General features: G+C 31.9%; 2 protein-coding genes across 3 annotated transcripts; one reads left to right on the top strand and one right to left on the bottom strand.

Annotated features, from left to right (window-relative positions):
- Positions 1 to 1,894: 1,894 nt before the first annotated feature.
- LOC108333549 (fasciclin-like arabinogalactan protein 11) lies at positions 1,895 to 2,962 on the top strand. The gene has a single exon (XM_017569013.2). It carries the CDS (start codon positions 2,018 to 2,020, stop codon positions 2,864 to 2,866), a length of 849 nt encoding a protein of 282 aa, XP_017424502.1. The 5' UTR covers positions 1,895 to 2,017; the 3' UTR covers positions 2,867 to 2,962.
- Positions 2,963 to 8,676: 5,714 nt separating this feature from the next.
- LOC108334427 (zinc finger protein JACKDAW) lies at positions 8,677 to 11,343 on the bottom strand. 2 transcript variants are annotated; one of them, XM_017570266.2, is made up of 4 exons: positions 11,174 to 11,343; positions 10,801 to 11,045; positions 10,258 to 10,657; positions 8,677 to 9,963 (listed from the first exon to the last, which is right to left on the bottom strand). In XM_017570266.2, the coding sequence occupies exons 2-4, from the start codon at positions 10,940 to 10,942 to the stop codon at positions 9,078 to 9,080; spliced, it is 1,428 nt and encodes a 475-aa protein (XP_017425755.1). In that variant the 5' UTR covers positions 10,943 to 11,045; positions 11,174 to 11,343; the 3' UTR covers positions 8,677 to 9,077. The 2 variants fall into 2 exon arrangements, with proteins under 2 accessions (XP_017425755.1, XP_017425756.1); XM_017570267.2 differs by having other exon boundaries at positions 10,258 to 10,654; positions 11,174 to 11,342.
- Positions 11,344 to 13,946: the final 2,603 nt, after the last annotated feature.

Below are 13,946 nucleotides of genomic sequence, written 5' to 3'. Positions count from 1 at the left end.
ATTGGTCATGGTGGCTTGCTGAATAGATACTCAGAGCGCGATTCTCGGTTGGTTTCTGTGGAGGCGCTCACGGTGGTTGTGGTTGACAGAGAAGATGGAGATGATTAGCGAGGTCGTAGTGAGGTGGCGGCGAGGTTGCAGCGAGGTGGCGGCGAGGTCACAGTGAGACCGTAGTGAGACTGCGGTGAGGTGGCGGCAAGGTGGCAGCGAGGTCGTGGCGAGGTCGCGGCGAGGGTGTCCTGCAGCGATGGCGTTGGCGAGGCACGAAGAGGTGGCGACGAGGCCGTGGCGAAGTCGGGGCGAGGATGTCCTGCAGCGGTGGCGTTTCTACGAGAAGGGGAGGCATCAACCTTCATCTTTTCTTCTGTCTGTTCTGGTTTGGCCTTGCAGAAGCCTTCCTTCTTCCCCAAATCGTTCTCAGAGTTGGTGATAACAACCTCCGCAATGCTCATTGCATCAAAACCCAAAAGCCTTTGATTCTTACAAAAGCTAAAAAGTTACTTTTTTTCTGTGTTATTTTGGGAGTGATTTTGTTAAGGCTGGTGTAGTTGTTGTGCTGGTAGAATTGCTGATGGATGACAAGGCTGGCATAACAGATGATGCACTTGCAGTGCTTGCTTCACTCCTTGGTTGCTTTGAGGGATTGGTAGAGATAAGAAATAGTAGAGCATTGGTGCTACTTCTTATTGATCTTCTGAGATTTGGTTCTGTGAAAGGGAAGGAAAATTCAATAACCCTTTTGCTTGGACTATGCAACGAAGAGAGAGAAGTGGTGGCAAGAAGACTCTTGGCAAATCCAAGAAGTATTCCTTCTCTTCAATGCAACGAAGAGGGAGAAAATACATCAGATTATTTCAGGGACTGCAATGTTTGTCTAACTCAGTCAGAAATCCTTCTTAGGGTGAAACAAGGAGATAATCCAAATGCATACCGAAAAAATAAAAAAAAACACGCTATGGCCTCGGTTATCTAAGAACCGAGGCATAATCCTATCTCATTTTAACCCGATTTAGAACCGAGGCATAAAGCCTACCCTTTTTACCTCGTCCGTATATGCCTCAGTTGCATAAACGATGCCTAAAAGCAAAATTAACCGATGTCATTTCCCCTTACTGTACTAGTGGATAACAACCCGATAACGGATGAAGTAATATGTCAACAAACAACAAATATCGCTAAGATAGACTCTAACCTAACTCTGATACCATATTAAGAAGTGGATTTAATTCTACTCAACCCCACAAAACCGGCTTGTAAAGTAAGGTTTGTACTCTAAATTAAGTGGACTTCCAACATTAATCAATCTTTGATATTTATGAGATCTAAAGTTTGATATTAAGGCTCATAGTTGTGTCAATAAATTAAGTTAGTCAATCATTTCTTGTGAAATATTCAATGTATAATTTCTTTTTTTAGATATAATAATTTATCATTTAAAACTAACACGTAACTAAAAATATACAATAACATCTTAAAAAATACCTAAACATTATTTGTATGTACTTGTATTTTCAACTTTGTTTTATCATTCCACATTTATCTTAATTGTAAATAATGATATTTAGACACATTTGTTAAGATTACACGAGGATAAAGAGACCAAATAAACTCTGGATTTTCTTCACTACAAGAACTAAATAAAAGGGTTGTTTAGATTTTTATAAAGCTTTCTAAATTAGAAGCAATATACGCATCTAATTAACTCCCATATAATTTATTGGCCTTCTCAACCAAAACAAAACAAATAGAAAAGTGCTCCCTTGTTTCAATCCTCAATGACACCTTACCTTAATCTCTTCCAACATAAACCATACACATGCATCCAACTCTCACGTCTTGTTCATCTCAAATGATCCAACACCTTAATTATATCCCAACACAACAATACAACTCACAAAAATCCTCAATATATATATATATCCCCTTCCTTTCATCTCTCCAACACATCAAAAAACCAAACATACACTCATCATTAGAGCCACCCAACTAACACCCCCACAACCTTAATTTTTCCAAAATGACAAAACACTCTCCTTTTCCCATTGCACTTCTCTTTCTCCTCTTGCATGCAACCGCTCTAACAGCTCTATCTCCCACCACCGCGCCGGCCGCCGCCCCAACAAAACCCTTGACTCCCACCCTACCCCAGCCGCCTCCCACCGACAACAATCCCGGCGCCACCGACATAGCATCAATTCTAACACAAACGAACTCCTTCAACATCTTCCTCCGCCTCATGAAAACCACGCAACTGATCAACCAACTCAACTCCCAACTCATAACCATAAAATCCGGTGGCTTAACCATTCTCGCACCCGAAGACGGCGCCTTCTCGGAGCTCCCACCGGGCTTCCTCAACACGCTCTCCGACGGCCAGAAACTGAAGCTCGTTCAGTTCCACGTCCTCCCGGACTTCATCTCCAGCGCCAGCTTCGACACCCTCACCAACCCCGTTCGAACCCTCGCCGGAAACAAGCCCGGGAAGGTGGAGCTCGACGTGATAAGTTACGGGGGCAGCGTTAACATCTCCACGGGACAAGTTAACACCACCATCAATGGGATCGTATACATGGATAAGCATCTTGCTGTTTATAAGGTAGGTAAGGTGCTTCTTCCTTCCGAGTTTTTCCCCACTAAGAAAAAGACAATCGTTGCTGCACCAACTCTGCCGCCGGCGCCGGTTACTGAGACGGCGAGGGCCCCTGAACCGGCGAAGGTGAAGCCGCCGTCCTCCGAAGAATCGTCTGCATCGTCAACGCAGGTTGTTCCCACTGTGACCTCTGGAGGTATGAGAATTGGTATAAGAGGAAGTTGGGTGGTGGCTCTTGTTCTTGGTGTTGTCTTTTTGAGGTTTCTGGGTATATAGGAAGGTGATGTGTCTGAATATACCAACCAATTGAAGAACTAACTGCTATGTATTTGTTCAAATAAAACGAGTGCCATACTACTTTCTTACTTCTAAGCTTTGTCTTTTTCTTCTTATGTTTGTCTGCTTTTTCTTAGTAGCCAAAACAAATTCTTATGTTTGCTAACTCTAATATCTTCCTTATTTCATCTCTCTAAAATATTAGATTAATAACTATAACAATTATTGAAAAATACTCTAATATTAATTTATATTTCATCCTTTTTTTATGAATAAGTTTGGCACTTCAAAATTAATTATATATACACAACCTTTAAATTATTGAACATGTCTTAGAAGGAATTTGTTTTAAAATAAAAATACATAAATTATTCAGGAAGCTTACAAATTTTATTTCAACTATTAACTCTTTAATAAAATTATCTTAATTGAACTACGCAAAGAAAGATTTAACATATTAAAAAAATATCAGCACAGTATCTCTCTCTCTCTCTCTCTCTCTCTCTCTCTCTCTCTCTCTCTCTCTCTCTCTCTCTCTCTCTCTCTCTCTCTCTCTATATATATATATATATATATATATATATATATATATATATATATATATATATATATATATATATATATATATATATATATATATATATATATATATATATATATATATATATATATATATATATATATATATATAACCGCGATTTCTATTTTTCAATTCTAATTTACTTAGATAAATTGATTAGTTACCATTAGGTGATATAATATAACGTTAAATATATTTTTTGCTATTAAACTATTTTAAAAAAATTATGTGTTTCTTCTAAACTAAATATAAAATAATGTAAAACAAATTTTTAAATAGTGGCACTTGGATGTTTATCATATATTTTATCATATGACAAAACAAAGTTTCACTATAAATTATAATGCAACAATAAATATTAAAAAGCATATTATACATAATTTCTATAAAATACAATAAATATATATATATATATATATATATATATATATATATATATGTATGTATATATATATACACACACACACACACACATATATATATATATATATATATATATATATATATATATATATATATATATATATATATATATATATATATATATTGTAATTTAAGAATGAAACCAACTTGCAAAAATAATTTGAAAATAAAAAACATATCTAATACTTTTGATAAATAATACAACATTATAGTAATTATTATGTTATTTAAAAAAGTGAAATTAAAGCTGATTAAACTTTCTATGCACAATGCCCCTTAGTTCCATATAACCATTTTCTCCTTATTGAAGCAAATTACTCGATCTATCTATATTTTTAATCATATAGTAATTTTTTCAATGATAAAGTATTATATTTAGGTTGAGTTACATACTTTAAAATAAAATATTATTAAAAATATTTGTATATAAGAGGATATGAAAAATATGAGTAATTTTGAAAAATGATTTCATATATATGATGCACGCATATAGCTGTGTAACAACCCGAAAAGCAAGTAAAAGATATGTCTCCTTTAAATAATATCCAAACGGTTCTGTGAATTGACCTCTAAACCATCAGCCATGGATGCACCACCTTTCATCCATTATTTCTATATCAAGTTCTACCCATACATTATCATTATTGTTCCCTCCAAGACTTTTTATGAAAAGAAAACCTATGTGACACATAAAAAAACCAAGCAACTCACTCTCACCATTATCTCAACTTGACCGTTATCATTTCACGTCACATTGTTTTCTTCTCTCAATTGTGCCCCTCCACAGAAGTGAACATGTTTTTATCATCCATCACCACCTCATTTTTTGTTATTGTTTTCTATAATATATAAATTTATTTTAAGACTATAATAACTACAAAAAATAATGAAATTACATAAATCTAAAGTTAGTCAATAATCATCAAAATTTAGTATACATATCACGATTTAATATTTTCATTCTTTCTTATTCTTTTTTCTCTTTTCTTCTTCTTTTTCTCTTCTTCCTCCTTATCCATATTTTCCACTATTGTTATCACTAGTGTGTACTATCATTGCTCAATTTGTCATCAATAGAACTTTTGGTTCTTCCTCCTCCTTCTTCTTCTTCTCCTTTGTCGTTGGCGCGTCACTACTTCACTGTTGTCATCGCCATTACAGTTGTTGTCATCTCCGTGACTATTGCTAGTACCTCCTCCTTCTCCTCCTTTTTATCTTCTTCTCACTCATTTCTAATTAATTTATACAAATATTTTATCAAATTTAATTAAAAAATATAGTGTCCATTTTATCAATAAATTTAGTAACATGAACTAACTTTATAAAAAATACATTTTTTTATGAATTTACGAACAAATTTTATAAGAAGTGAATTATCGATAAATCATCAAAACAATCAACTACCAATGAATTTACTAATAATATTTAAAAAACTTAGTTATTAATGGATTTATCAACAACATTGTTAAAACCAAAAACAACAATTTTAACATTCATTTTATCAACAAAATTTACAAACAAAAATATGCTTCGATAATAAACATTATAAATTATCAATAAATATTATTGACATAACCATTATTAATGGATATTTTCATCAATAATAAATATTATTATTTACTAAAACATTCTATCCATAGATTCATTATTGAAAAATATTTATCACTAATTAAAATTCTAAAACATGTCGATAAAATATCAGTAAATTATGTTTTATTGGTAAATTTTGTTTTTATTGATAAAAGCTTGTCCGTAATTTAATATTTTTTGTGGTTATTTTTTTTATAATTTTAATAATTATTTATTTTTTTAATTTTTTTTGTTGTAGTGATTTTGTTTATATTAATTTGTTTCTAAAGGTTTTTTTTTCTATTTTATGTTTAATTGCAAAAATTGTACAAACCTAGTGGAATTAGTTATTCTTCTCATGATAATGTGGATACATGCTCACTTTTTAGGCTTAGAGGTAAAAATGTTGAAGCCATTCGTTCACATTTTTGTTAGGAATCCATTTTCAAACTGAGATATTTTGAATTTTTTTTACATGTTCTTCTAAAAATAGATTCAGAATGATACATAATGTGTATAAATTTGGTAGTGGTGGTGTTAACATTTGTTTTTATTGAGCATTGAGTGGAAATGAATGATAGTCTGGAAATCGCCTCTAGAGATTATCCAAGGTTTTCAAAACCCTCGGTAAAACCCCCCCTTCTAAAATACGTAATTTTTGTAGTGTCTTATGTCAATCAAAATTTGGAATTGTGGTTAGAACAAAAATAAATAAAAAGTTAATTCAAAAAAAATTGTGAAACCTATGAAATAGAACCATGAATTCCTCTAATCCATTATAGCATTATAAAAAAAATATTAAATAATGTGATATATAAATAAAAAATAGTTTTAAAGCTTTAAGTCAAACTTATCACTGAACAAAATTGGAATCGGTTATAATGATCCATTATTCAAGAACCACATTTTGAACTTTTTAATTGAAATTATATTTCTTAAATTGGAGATTGAGAGATGAGCAGAAAATATGAAATATGACAAGTGGACAAACATTTTCAAGAAACCACGTACCCTCATTTTGTCTGCAAACTCTAATAAAATTAATTATTGTACTAGACATTTATAGTCATTGATGCAACCACATATATATTCATGGAATAAAGGGCAATAAAGTACTGAGGAAGATTAATTAATTGTTGAATTATAGTTTTATTCATCTTATAGGTATATGTATACTATTTTTATATTATCTTTTGTCCTTGTTTCATTTGCAATCTGTGATACAATTTATCCACCATGCATTTATAATAATGAGACACCATTAGGATAAGGACTCGCTTCATGTTCTTGAAGACATAAAAAAATGTTTTTAAAGAGAATTATCACTCTACATAAACTTGAAGACGTGCAAAAAAAATCAACTTCGTATTTATGAAACAAGAGTTGACTCCGAATCATTTAGGACTTATCAACCTACATTCTATTCACACACACATTACATTACATTCTATTCTATTCTCACCATTCATCTTTTAAAGATATAATAGTCATATGAAAGCTTTCAAGAAATTAACGATGATAAAAAAGAATTTACACACATTACATTCTATTTTCACCGTTCATCTTTTAAAGATATAATAGTCATATGAAAGTTTTCAAGAAATTAACAATGATAAAAAGGAATTTACACACATTACATTCTATTCTCACCATTCATCTTTTAAAAGTATAATAATCATATGAAAGCTTTCAAGAAATTAACGATGATATAATAATTCTATAAAAGCTTTCAAGAAATTAACGATAATAAAAAAGAATTTACACACATTACATTTTATTCTCACCATTCATCTTTTAAAGATATAATAGTCATATGAAAGTTTTCAAGAAATTAACAATGATATAATAGTTATAAGAAAGCTTTCAAGAAATTAACGATCATAAAAAGGAATTTCTTGTAAGTAATAATGTTTTAAAAGAATTTCAACAATAGAATAGTTAAACTATTCCAGAAAACAAACCGAAAACAGAAATGTATTTATTTTATGTTTAGGTCATAATATTTTATGACTTGGCGATTCTCTTTCGAATCAAATCAAATGCTAATAAAGTTGACACTCAATAATATATTCTCTAAATTAAACTTGACTATTCATAATATGTTATCTATAAGCTACTTACCTAAGTTTATTTTTTTAATTTTCTTTTTTAGAAGAGTTTTATTTACTCGAAATTATGTATACCTTTCAGATATACATAATTGACTGGTTATTATTCAGATCAAGTATTGTCTACGAAAAAAACAAAACAAGAAAAGAAAAATCAATAAGGTAAGCAAATTCTATTACTGGTTGAAATGTCAGAGATTACGTGAAAAACTTTGTCATGGAGAGCTTTGGGAAAATGAAAGTGTATCAGAATCGTCTCCCCTCTTAAATCATCAAATGAAGGAGATGACGGTCATACAAAATTTTCTTTATCTCATGTTCAAGTCCTTGAAAATAAAATTTTACTCTATAGGTCTAAAATTGTGGTCTAATTTCCATAATAGATATATTTGCTATATTTATAATAGCTTTAAATAAATTACAAGAATTGCAACCAAAAAGCTTTAATTGTTACATTTTGTTTCTTTACAAAGTTTTGCATGCATATATCATCATAATCTTGACTAATTAGTTTATTAATTAAGAAACATACGTTTCTTTCAAATTTAACTTTTATTGTAATAATATGTGACCACAATTTTAATATATATATATATATATATATATATATATATATATATATATATATATATATATATATATATATATATATATATATATGGTCCTGCTTAAATACGAAAAGTAGTGTACACATGACTTCGTTTAATAGTTGAATCAGTGGTCACGCTTTTGTACATCAGATAATATATTTGTGTGTGAAAAACAACAAAAATGAAATAGCTGGAAAGAAAGCTTTTGCCTCTTTGTGAGTATTTTATTTGAGGGGGGAAGTAGTTCACAGCCTCCCAAAGGTCACAGAAAACAAATAAAAAGTAGGTCATGGACAACAGATGCTGTAGCTGCTAAAGTTGCATCGTCGTAAAAACACGTAACAAGACCTGTGTTTTATTTTTAAAACACTGTAGTGGTAAAAAAATCGTAACAGTGTTCGTTATTTTATACACATATTATATCGCAACTGTTTCCAAAACCTGTAAAATAGAAATTTGATGACCATAAAAGATTTTGTAAGATTGGTTTTAAAGTAAAAAGAGAGTTGAAAGTGGTAGTGTTTGAGCAAGATAACATTGAGGGAGGAAAAAGAGTGTGTGTGTACGTGTGTCTACTTATTATTGTTTGCCCTATAGTACACAGCATTACTCGGTAGGATATGCAGAATGTATGAAACTTAAAGAGAAAGAGGGAAATGAAATTGTTACTTAGAATATACAATAGAAGAAGCTAGGTAGCATAGAATAGAGAGAATATATATTGTCTGTTCGAAAACGCAATGGCCCCCACATCCTTCACGGGATGCCTTTATGATATCGATTTCATCACGTGATAGCTCCCTGTTCACTGTGCATGCCCACCCAATCACTCGCTGGTCGGTATCAGCTCCTTGTTATCGTCACTTTGAGGTACATATCTTCTGTTCATTCTAAACTCTAATGCTCGAAATCATCATCATCATGCAATCAACCCAACTCCATCAGTAGTGTCCAAGGAACTGCCTTTGCAGGTTCATCACTGACCCATCTCCCACACCCATGAAATCTTTCGTTTCAGTGTTTGAACTTGAATGTACTTGCTTCTCCATTATTTCTGCTTCTCCACTTTCCCACTCTTCGATGCCAGGCATCACCATATGCTCCAAACTCTTCCTGCAACTCAAGGAGAACCCACTTTCCATGTTGCTTCTTGCCTGGGAACTCACCATGAGACTGAAGTTTTCAGCCTCGTTTCCTTGCTTGAATATCTTCTGAATTTCGACCACATTGTTGGTTGACGTGCTTGACATGTTCGGGTCTAACAGGCCAAAGTTAGAGTTGTCGAAAGGTGAATTACCACCCATCCTGATAGATTCCATGTGACTTGGGTACAAAGAGCTCACGCTATGCGACAACTCCCCTTTGTTTTCTTCTTGCTCTAGCTTCAGTCCATGAGGCACAGAAACACTGGCACTTCTAAAAGATGCTTCGGGGTATCGGTAATTTGTCCACTGTGCCTGTGACGACGATATCCCGAACATGTTGTTTGTTTCCGGCAAAGTTGTTCCGGTTGAGAATACACTTGAATTGCCTGGAACAACGCCAAGAGGATGGTTGAGTTGAAGATTTGTCTGGTCTAGCCATATCGGCAACCTTAGCTTATGTTCAACATGCTCAGCATCAGCAAAATTTCCCATGTATGATTCTGAACCTGGCCCACCAAACTCTGAATGAAACCCGTGTAGTTGTAGTCCCTGAGGCATTAATCTCGGGCCTTGCGCGTTCATCAAAATATCGTTTCCGAGGTTTGATAAAATTGCCGGAAGTCTCCCACTTTGTTCCACCATAGCGTCACAAAAGGCTCTATGCGTTACAAAGCTGTCCTTCCTGATTTGTCAAACAACTACAATAATTAATTCCCTACACCATTTACATCATTCCTCAACATTCTCCACTTCTCAGCTCAAAACATTAATTGCATTTAATAAACGTCCCAACATACATTAAATTCAAGAATTGGCCATATTAAATTCAAGAATTATTTCATCTCATAAATAGATGAACTGATGAGATTATCATATAATAATTAAACATGCATCAAATCAAGTGGAGACATACATGAAGTAATTAATAGAATGAGGTTGATATGATGAAGCATGTGTTAACAGTGATAGTAGATACCTGGAGAATATTGTGCCACAGTCACATTTGTACTGTCTAGTCCCACAAATCTTGTTATGGGCTTTCCAGTCAGATTGAACAGCGTATTTCTTGGAGCACTTTTCGCACTTCCACTTCTTCTCACCGTGCTTTCTGCTGAAGTGTTTCTTTATCCCAGTGAGGTCTCCCAAGGCTCTGCAAGGGTCATGGTGCACGCAACTCTTCTCGGGACACACGTACACCTTCTTCCTCACCTCTTCCTTTGATCTTTGCCGCAGCTTCCACGGCAGATTGTGCCCTCGCCGATGCAGCTGCAGGTTCTGGTCTCTCTGAAAACCCTTGTTGCACACTTCGCATATGAACCGGTTCGTGGCCATCAGCGACTTTGGCGACAGAGCAATCACTTCGGCATTCGGATCTGCTATATTGGTCCATTAATTTACTAATCCAGAATTAATTAATATAATTTTTGTGAATTATATAAGAAAAAAATAACATATACAAGACAAAGACGGAGATTGATTGATTGATTGACATAAGAGAAGGACTTGGATAATAACTTGCCTGGTGTTCCGGGTAGGCTTCTTTTTCTCTTAACCGAAGAGTTTGGATTAGGGTTAGGATTAGGGTTTGAGATTGGGTCGTGAACTTGAACCGAGGAATCTCTGAGGTTGGAAGGGACAGTTATTGCTTCACCAGACATCATGTTTGAAACCGAAGAGAATTTTGAAGTGTCCTAAACAAGCAACCTCGCAAATTCCGAAAGTACAAGCTAGCTCAAAAGTTTTGAAGCAGCGGTGACGCAGGCACTGCAAAACAAAGTGGCATAACAAGGAAGAAGTTAAAAGACAATAAATTGATTTAATTTCACGATTTGAGACAAGAAAAGGTACACGCATATAGATGAGAAGAAATGAAAAATGGTTGTTTGACGTACATGTGAATTGCGGTGAGAGGAGAAATGTTGGAGAAATGTGAAAGAGAAGAGAGAATAAGGAATAGTTTGGGAGTGAATATGTTAAAATTAATTGAATCTGATTTCTCTCCTTATCAACACGGCTGCTGAGGGTGTCAGTCAGCCATAGACTAAGCTGGACCACTTTCTCTGTCTCTCGCTTTCGTTCACCATATATACCAATACCCATTAGCTAGCAAAACCAGTACCTACTATCTACTCATCAAACTAACACTGTTAATCTACCAAGTCAAATTAAACCACCTTCCTTTTCTTATTTCACTATTATTACAAATTAAATCATTTCATAATAATATATAATATATATAAATGTACATGAAAACTTCATCTTATAAGATTATTACACTTAAAAGTCAACTTTTTACCAACCGTTTATTCATTTCAATCTCATATACAACTATCTATATATATTTTGTTCCTTCACGAAGCTTTGCTTCTTCACCCTGCCATTTCCTACACTGCTAATGTTATTGGAAAACCTTCTTAAATTTCACATATTTAACTACTAGCTTTTCTCTCGTTAAAATATCAATTACCTTTTTTTTTACTAAATATACATCATAGTTAATTTATGTTAGTTAAAGTGTCATCTCAGCAGTTCGTTTAGATATTTATGTTATAGCATGCACTAATCATTTAACTTCTCCACATGGCTAAATATGGTAAAAGTTTAGATCTTTAAATAAATAAATAAATGACAGATGCTCTATGCTTGCACCCTGTGGCTAACAAATTGCTCCACGTGATAATATAATTAAACATGTATTTTATGAAGATATTTATGAGTTGGAATCTTGTTATCAAATACGGTAAATATTCTATGCTTGCACCCTGTGGCTTATACATGTTTCTCATATTGTTTTATTCATTAGTTAATTGTTTTCTTGTTTCCCCGCGGTTCTTCCTTTTTATAAATAAAAAATAAATTATAATTTGGTGATAATTTTTTGTAAGAAAATTAATATTTATATAGAAACTATTAATTACATCTGAGTACGTGTACTACCTTTCTACATAAAATATGTATTTACTTAAGTTGAATAGAAACAAAGTTAGGTTCATTAATTTCAGATTATAGGTGACTCTTTACATGCAACCATGAAAATATTAATTCATAATTGGATTATATTATATTACATTAACGTAAACACAGATACTATTGTGTCTGTGTATATGTATTATTTAAATATATAAGAAATTCTCATTATATATATAATGTAATAAGAAATTTGAATCTGAAGAGAAAGAAGGAAGAGAGAGAAGGTGGCGTTGTGATGATGATGGTGTCCGTGAGGCTTAACCTGTTGGGAATGGGAATGGGAGCCCACAACACAAAACCATTCTCTGTGTATGTGTGAGAGAGAGAGAGAGTGATGTATCTGTGTCTATGGCTCAAAAGTTGAAACATGAGAATGTTAGAGGACAATGATAAATGATAAGAGTTTTCAATTTTTAATATTACAACATGAAGTAAACTTTAAAAATTATAATTATAACCACAATTTAATACATATTTTACATATCATTATTTCCATGTAAATAATTTTAATAGATATTTTACACAGTTGCTTAATTTAGATACGATTATGATTCTTAAATTCGATCGATTTCAATAAGCATTCACACCAACTCTCTCTTTCACCCGTGTTTGATTTAGTACAAAATAAAAACTGAAAATTAATGATTATTGAGTGATATAAATAAATAAATAAATAAGTCCACACAGATACTTTTTAAAGTTTTTTTTTTTAATAAACTATACCTAAATACAACAATTTTATTGTTATTTAGATAGTAGTTAATAAACACGAAAAAATGACATAAGAATAAAAAAACCAAAACTTCATAAATATGACAAATAACTTTTAAAACATCAAAATGAAAGTTATTTAAAAATAAAATAATTATTTTATAAATAAATTTAAAATTATCCCATTGCTTTAGTAACTTTTTGTTTATAAAGAATGTGAAGTCTATATATGTATATATATCTTACTTAAAAAATTATATACTTATTTAATAGATAAACTCTTGAGCGAGTTGCTGTTATTGCTTCACTTTTCTCTATAAATTCGTTCATGTGGCCCACATCATCGATCTGGTCTCCAGCATAATTTCTTGTCTTCTTTCTTTATCTTCGTTTGCATGTTGAGAGAAAAAAAAAATTGTAATGTGATAAAATATTTCTAAATTATATTTTTATAAATGTAACTGTTCAAATAATTTTCAATGACACTTTTTTAATTTTATTTTTATTTTTTATCAATAAAGTAATATTGTTTTAAGATTTTTTTATATACATGACAGTCTCTGTTAATTATAATGCTTATCATGACACCTCTCATTGAAGATTCTTACCTCTCAGACTAATATATATCAACAAGTTCTTTATAACACAGAAAAAAAAAAGTATATATTAACACATCAATACTCCCTCCTCAGTTTATACAGGAGTGAAATTAACCAATCTTTATTATAATTGAAAATTTTATTAATATTGGCTATAGAAACAAGTTTTCTCAAAGTGTCTTTTATCAGAATAAAATTTAAAAATAAAATATCTACCAATTAAAGATATTTATAAAAGGATTAAATGATTAAAATTTATATACATTTAGGTCTATTATTTATAAATTTAATAAAAGAGAGTCTTGATAAAAATTAGCTTAAATTTGTAACATTAAATTTGACCCATTTACATAGTATAATTCACATCCATATATATGTGAATTTA

This window comes from Vigna angularis, chromosome 11 (genome assembly GCF_016808095.1).
Source record: "Vigna angularis cultivar LongXiaoDou No.4 chromosome 11, ASM1680809v1, whole genome shotgun sequence".
NCBI lineage: Eukaryota > Viridiplantae > Streptophyta > Magnoliopsida > Fabales > Fabaceae > Vigna > Vigna angularis.
The sequence above is the reverse complement of the archived record's forward strand: the minus strand, read 5'-3'. Positions and strand labels throughout refer to the sequence as shown.